General features: G+C 33.9%; 1 protein-coding gene across 1 annotated transcript; it reads left to right on the forward strand.

The window, feature by feature from the left end:
* Positions 1 to 2,302: 2,302 nt before the first annotated feature.
* Positions 2,303 to 3,755, forward strand: LOC110111477 (protein LURP-one-related 15-like). The gene is made up of 3 exons (XM_020843379.2): positions 2,303 to 2,627; positions 2,716 to 2,943; positions 3,183 to 3,755. The coding sequence occupies exons 1-3, from the start codon at positions 2,406 to 2,408 to the stop codon at positions 3,405 to 3,407; spliced, it is 675 nt and encodes a 224-aa protein (XP_020699038.1). The 5' UTR covers positions 2,303 to 2,405; the 3' UTR covers positions 3,408 to 3,755.
* The last annotated feature ends 3,223 nt before the right edge of the window (positions 3,756 to 6,978 follow it).

Consider the following 6,978-nt stretch of genomic DNA (forward strand, 5'->3'; position numbering starts at 1 on the left):
GTATCAACTTAATTAGACAGACCTTAATTAAGTCTAACGAGTTGATAAACATTAAGCCAATTTGTATGTTGCTTCAATGAAGTGTCCACTTGGGATGACTATAGATTTTTATAAAAATTTTTGTAAATATGCTATAAAAATTTAACTTTTTTACAAGCTGATATAGAAAACAACTCCCTAATATAAAATATTATTAAAAATAATATAAAAGTAATGGCCAAATAAAAATTATGAATACTATTTGAAAAGTAAAATAATAAAAAAAATTATCCCACATGAAATCTAAGTCATCTGAATAGCCACCGTGCAAGTCTAACGAGTTGATAAACATTAAGCCAATTTGTAGGTTGCTTCAATGAAGTGTCCACTTGGGATGACTGCAGCTTTTATAAAAAATTTTGTAAATATGTTATAAAAAATTAACTTTTTTACAAGCTGATATAGAAAACAACTTTCTAATATAAAATATTATTAAAAATAATAAAAAAGTAAAAACCAAATAAAAATTATGAATACGATTTGAAAAGTAAAATAATAAAAAAAATTATCCCACATGAAATCTAAGTCATCTGAATAGCCACCGTGCACTAAATCACTTGCATAAAATGCAATCCAAAATACTCAATTACTGAACTATACCATATTCAAACTACTTGCATCCTTCCTAGTGACTCCATTGACATCCAACAACTCCTATTCAATTACCAACTAATCTATTATGTCTAGTCATTGGTAGTCTACCAAGATAACCTACTCTCTATCACTCGAGAGATTATTAGGTGCGGAGTGCGGACGGAGAGAACTGTCCGCACAAGGCTTATTCCGCGTTAGATATCGGCACTCGGTACCGCTGGATACCACTGAGTACCGCTAGGTACCCATATTTGAGCGAACGGTTCACACTCCGCACCAAATAATTTTTCCTATCACTCCTATCTGAGCACCATCTCGAAGTCACAAAGTGGGAGATTTCTTCTACAGGATGACTACATCGACGGTCAAAAATGTCTCTATGTGTGGCTTTCTTCGATGTTTCTTGAGAATTGTAGCCCATCATGGCTAATAGGAGGCATTTGGTGCAACTTTATTTCACTTTTTTGTTTGCATCTCTTTACGTGAACATATTAAACTTCATACGATATTTCCTCTTCTGGCCATCTCCAACTAAAAAACTAATTTTCCAATTCAAAATACAATAATAGCCCTATTAAATAGTAATTTATTTTCAATAAGACTTTATTTTTAACATAAAAAAAATATTCTATATATATTCTTTTTCATTTTTATATTTATTTTTAATCATGTCTTTATATTTTTCAATTTTTCCAAAAAAAAAAAATCTGTGTTTGTGAACGCAGTGGCTGCAAAATTGGTGTCTCATTATTCACGTGGCAAGAATGCCATTGAAATTCTCATTTGAGTTAAGCTGGCAGTGGACAACAAACGCTTGTTTAGCGTTCGGTTGGAAATGACCTCAATGAATTTAGACTAGCATCCCTAGATAATTCTGAGTGAACGACTTTCGTAATCCAACTAAGGGGTCAATCGATTTGAAGAACTTTCTTGTAAAGTTTTTCATGTTGGATTTTGGATATATTAATATTTTAGTTTATAAAATAATTCTAAGTAAAATATCGGAGAATTTGAAATTTATCAATGTTTAATTTTAGTGTATTCTAAAATATAGTTATTTGTTAGAGTATTTCCATATACACCATAAGTCATAACTACTGTCATTGTCATTATCGTTAGCACCACCAAGCACCATTGTTGATGGAGGCGATTACCATTATTGCTTCTACTATGGTCATCAAAGGCGGAACCCCATTGGGGTCAGGGAGGGCAATTGGCCGATATACGAAACCATTTTTTCGCTTTCGCACGAACAACCATATACGAAAATTAGGGCCGGTTCCACCCCTGATTGACATCGCCAACAATCATTTTTTCGCTTTGCATCAATAATTTTACTTCAAATCAAATAAAAAAATAATCTCTTGCATTTAGTTTACATATAACTAAATACCAATAAAATATCTCAAATACATTATGTTACCTTTCATTGTATTTTGATTTTTGAATACTTTCAAAATTCAAATCACTTCTACTTAACGGATGATTCTTCGTCACAAGAACAAAAACAAAAAACATTCTTACTCTATCGGGTATTGGCTCCCATTTTTTTTTAATTCAATTTTTGAACACAGCGAAGACCACGACCGATTCAACACCGAAGAACACGACCGACAATGAAGCTGATAAGTTATTGACTTGTTCAGTCGTTTCCCAAGTCACGTCTACTTAATGGCAGCCGATACCTACGAATGCCCTCATCTTCTTCCCTAGCCCAATAAGAGAAATCCACAAACAAATAAAGAGAAGAATTAAACCTCAAATTCTTCATCATGGATTCCAGCCAAGTAGCCGTCATCAACCCTCTCTTCTGTGTTGCTTACCCCATTGATCTCGCCTTCACCACAAAGCCTCCGGGCGATAAAAAGCGCAGAGGCCTCGCTACCGTCGACGCCGCCGGCAACGTCGTCTTCAGAGCCAAACACTCCTCATGGAGCGGCCTCACCCAGCTCCGGGATGCTTCCGGGCATACCATACTCACCACGAAAGCAAAGGTTAGAACTTTATACAGCGTTAGCTATTAACTCTCTCTATTGAACTGAAAGATGATAAATTTATATTTTGCTGTCGTTGGGATTGCAGTTTTGGAGCTGGCACGGTAGGTGGCAGGCGTTCGCAGGGGAAAGTACAGAGGCGAAAGATCTATTGTTCAGCATCAAGAGGAGCTCTGCTTGGCAGTTTCATGATGAGTGGTTTGTCTTCCTTGCAGCCAACACAAAAGAGGAGAACTGCGATTTTAAGATAGTCGGAAGTTACAGCAAGAAGAATTATACCATTTTTAAAGGAGACTCATCTTTTGTAGTTGCTCAGGTAATTCAAACTGTTTTCTATTGATTCACACACACAAACAAAATCTTACTGAAAAATCAGAGGGCTCTACGATTTTCAAGTCAGAATTTTTATCTCTAGTCACAACACAAAAGTGAATCAGATTAATTTTCTTTTTGTCCACTTATTACTTGAAGATTACAGAGATGGTAGAGTTCGATATAAATTGTAAAAGATCTTCTTTCGGTTACTGATGATTGAAACTTCTCTGGTAATTTCAGCTTACTAAGCAGCATAAACTGAACATGACTCTGAAGCACGCATTTGGAGCCTCCATAAGCGCAAACTGTGACTACTCATTTGTCGCTGCTCTGATTACAATATTTCATGAAATTGAGGCTGCAAGGAATGCTGCTGCAGGAAATGCTTCTGCAGCTGCAGGAAATGCTGCTGCAGCGAATGCTGCTATGACGGCATCCACAGGAGGAGGATCAGCTGGCTGTTAAGCTTGGAAGCTGAAATTTGGATATTAGAAGTATTCCTATTGTAATTTTACACTTATTTATAGATTTAAAATGTTGTTCAGCTTTAAAGGAGAAATTATTAGCTTCGGACACCGGACAAAGAGAATCATCCGGATTTCTCTTTGTTTACAATAAAAATTTAGTCAAAGCAAAGGTATTGTAATAGCTACGTTTTGACTGCATTTTTACTACAAACGGATATCCGAACATAATAATTTGCCGCTTTAAAGATCAGTGTTTAAAAAAGTAGTGTTATATTTGTATATTGTTATTGTTAGGATTTTGTCCAGGCTTATATTTGTATTTTCAATTGTACTTTCTTTAAGTTCTTGTGTAGCTTTTATGCTGTCATTAAAGTCTATAAATATGTGCTAAGCCAAGCAATGAACATTAGTTCGGGTTTTTTCCTCTGGTCTCGCTCTCTTTTTCTCTCTCTCTTCCAAGAAGCTCAAGAGATGCTTCATCTTCCTCCCTAGAATCCAATAGTTATTGTGGTTTTACTTGAAGATGGTTGGACACTAGTAGATGGTTATTATTCCTATTTTCTTACATGATTTTCAAAAGTATGGGATATTTTAGGACATGAGTACTATTTATTATGTGCTGGAAATTTTGAGGTAATCCTAGGCCAAACATCTTTGATGGATGTCTCTCAAACTATTCCATCCTCGTTAATGTAATCAAATAACTTTCTGATACATAACATTGGATATGTTAAAAAGTCTTTGATAAAATTCTCTCAAACCTCAAAAAATGCTGAGCTACTCATATGAGAAGTTTAGTTAAATTATAAATCCTTCAACCATATGATAACATATTGCACCTCAAGAAATATCATCCATTTAACACATGAATAGATAAATAAAACATGCTTCACAGTCATTAAGATAAAGAAAATAGAAACAATGGCGTAATTGAAAAATACTCCTTTATAATAAAAAAATTATATAATCTCATTATCTTCCTCATCATCAGTGTAGAATGTCCTCAACTCACTTTTAATTCCATCATCATCCAAGTCTGGAGGGGAGTCCTCAGAGGCTTGACTGGGAGACAATCCTTCAACCACAGCGTTAATTTTGCGTCGCACCAATCGTACTCCTTTTAGGAAACCACGAACAAAACCTTCCTCAAGGCTCTGACGCTCCAATTCCCTCATTTCAGTATCAAATATCTTATCATGAGCTTCTTGGATGCGATTATGGATCTCTTGGTGATAAGCTGAAGACTTCTTAAAGTCTTCTATAGCCTTCAATGATATGACTTCTTCTCTAGCTTCCCTCTCTGAAAGACGATCTTGTAGTCTTTTATTCTCTGCCTCAAGTAATCCTTTCTCAGCCTGAAGTATGCTTAAAGCTTTGTCTCTTTGACAAATTTTTGCCCGTTCCTTAACCAATTCCTTATTAGAGAGGTCCTCTTTTTGGTGTTGCAGAGAAAGAGAATTAGACATCATCGCTAGCTCAGCCCTATACTCTGCTAATTGGCTCTTTAAGGCTGACGTTTCTTTAATCTTTGCATTCAACCTTTGCTCATACTCTTCTTGCAGATATTTAGCATTTACGAACTCTATATTACATTCATCCAGCAATGCTTCAAAACGTGTTTTCAAGTCCAGACTTTGGATCATCTGTAGTAGGCAACAATTGCATTATAATACATGAAAGAAAAAGGAGAAGAAAAAGATCAAGAAAACTCACCATCTCATTTGCGCGTTGCCGTTTGGTGCAAATATTATTCATTACCTCTTCAGAAATATGCAACTTTGAAGGCCAAATCCTTCCATCTGAACAAGGATTATGATATCAATTTGATGCAAATTTACTGCAACTTAGAGATCATAAACAAATTCAAAAGAAAATATTACTTGGCAGCTTTTCTGGATTCTTGGAAGAAGACACACTACTCTGTTGGTTACTAGTTCCAACTCTTTCCTCCATATTTGTTATCAATTTTTTGGAAGGATTTATCTCCAACTTTTGTTTGTCTTGTTGTTCTTGACGTTCTTTGTATCAGATGATCGGACCTTTATCGTTGTAGACGGTCTTTAGACTCCTACAGGATAGTCTTTACGCCTTTTATAGAGGATTGTAGCCTTCGTCTGTGGATTAGATCTTTCTCGGCATCGACGTCTTCCAATTTTTTTACAATCTGTTTTTTCCTCAATTCAAGGGAGAAACTTTGAACCACATAAAAGAATCTCTTTTCCCCATTCCTCGGAAGGGCTATTTATAGATTTGTGAAGAGGAGAATTTATAAAAAATTATAATTTTTCTAATTTTTTAATGATTTTTTTCTGATTTTCAGAAATTTTTAAGGCCCAAAGTGATTTTTTTTTTCTATTTTTTAAAAAATAAAAAACGGAAATATAATAATTATTATTTACTTTTCCAAAAGATCTTCTGAATTCGAATTTTTTTAAAAATTTTATTTCCTATTTTAAATTTTTTATAGGAATTTTAAATAGAATAAAACATAAAAATAAAAACTAATTAACGCCAAAATGGCGGTAAGGCGGAAACCGACCCTGTAGAGGCGGAAACAGAAATAAAATAAAATCTGTCAAACTAATTATGAGAAATTACAAATACTCAATACTTTGCATAGAAAATAAAGCTTCAATTTATGTTAAGAGAGAGTTACACAGTAATGTTAATAAATGATCCAACTCATCAATATGATTTGAACCCGACCGAATTGATCTGTATAAATTAAACGGGTCGGATTCAGATTGACCTGTCAACTCATTTTTTATCATAAAATTGCTCGCTAAATATCTTTTTTTTTTTTCTTAAATTATGGTGAATATTCTAGATGAATTTTATTTTATAGTGAATATCCTAGATTTTATTGTTAACAAGTTATAAAAGAAATTTGGGTTCACATCGTTTGGGTTGCTAGTGGGTCGGTTTCGTGTTGGAATGTTTAACATGTTTATTAAACAGGTCAGACTCGGATTGAATAAATTCAGATCGGATCTAAATCCGACCCGTAAATCCGTTTTAACACCCCTAAATTTCATATACTTAAATTTTTTATCAAAATCATAATAATAATAATCTTAAGAAACGTTCAAAACGTTTCTTAAATTTATAAAATTTACTGTTATAGGAACTATTGGTAAAGTTATAATTTTATTAAAGTTATCCTTATATAAATTTTTATTTATATGCACGTATAGTTTTGGTTTCATGCGCATTTAAACGAATAAATGCCTCACTAATATCTGTGGAAGCCACGGCTGCCTAATCGGCATGGTAAGACTCAGTATTACTTGGGATAATTTTTTGCGCGCAAATGTTTTTTTTATTATTTTAATAATTTTTTAGTTAAAAAAGTACTATAAAAGACAGTAAAAAATTATATCAAATAAAATCTTTAAATATAGCTTTCACTATAATAATCACCCAAATATGAAAGGTTTGAATAAAATTTTAGTTTCATCAACTTTTGCCCTCATCCACGAGAGATTATTACATGCCGACATCAAACGCGTCCGGAGGTGAATGAGGAGGCGTCATGTCATGCAATGCATCGTGTATTGAGTGATGTGGCA

Source organism: Dendrobium catenatum, unplaced genomic scaffold (assembly GCF_001605985.2).
Source record: "Dendrobium catenatum unplaced genomic scaffold, ASM160598v2 fragScaff_scaffold_621, whole genome shotgun sequence".
NCBI lineage: Eukaryota > Viridiplantae > Streptophyta > Magnoliopsida > Asparagales > Orchidaceae > Dendrobium > Dendrobium catenatum.

Excerpts from the sequence above, each read along its gene's own strand:
- LOC110111477 (XM_020843379.2), top strand. The coding sequence starts at position 2,406 with ATGGATTCCAGCCAAGTAGCCGTCATCAACCCTCTCTTCTGTGTTGCT. Across the intron at positions 2,628-2,715 it reads TACTCACCACGAAAGCAAAG|TTTTGGAGCTGGCACGGTAG; the intron begins GTTAGAACTTTA and ends TTGGGATTGCAG. Across the intron at positions 2,944-3,182 it reads CATCTTTTGTAGTTGCTCAG|CTTACTAAGCAGCATAAACT; the intron begins GTAATTCAAACT and ends TGGTAATTTCAG.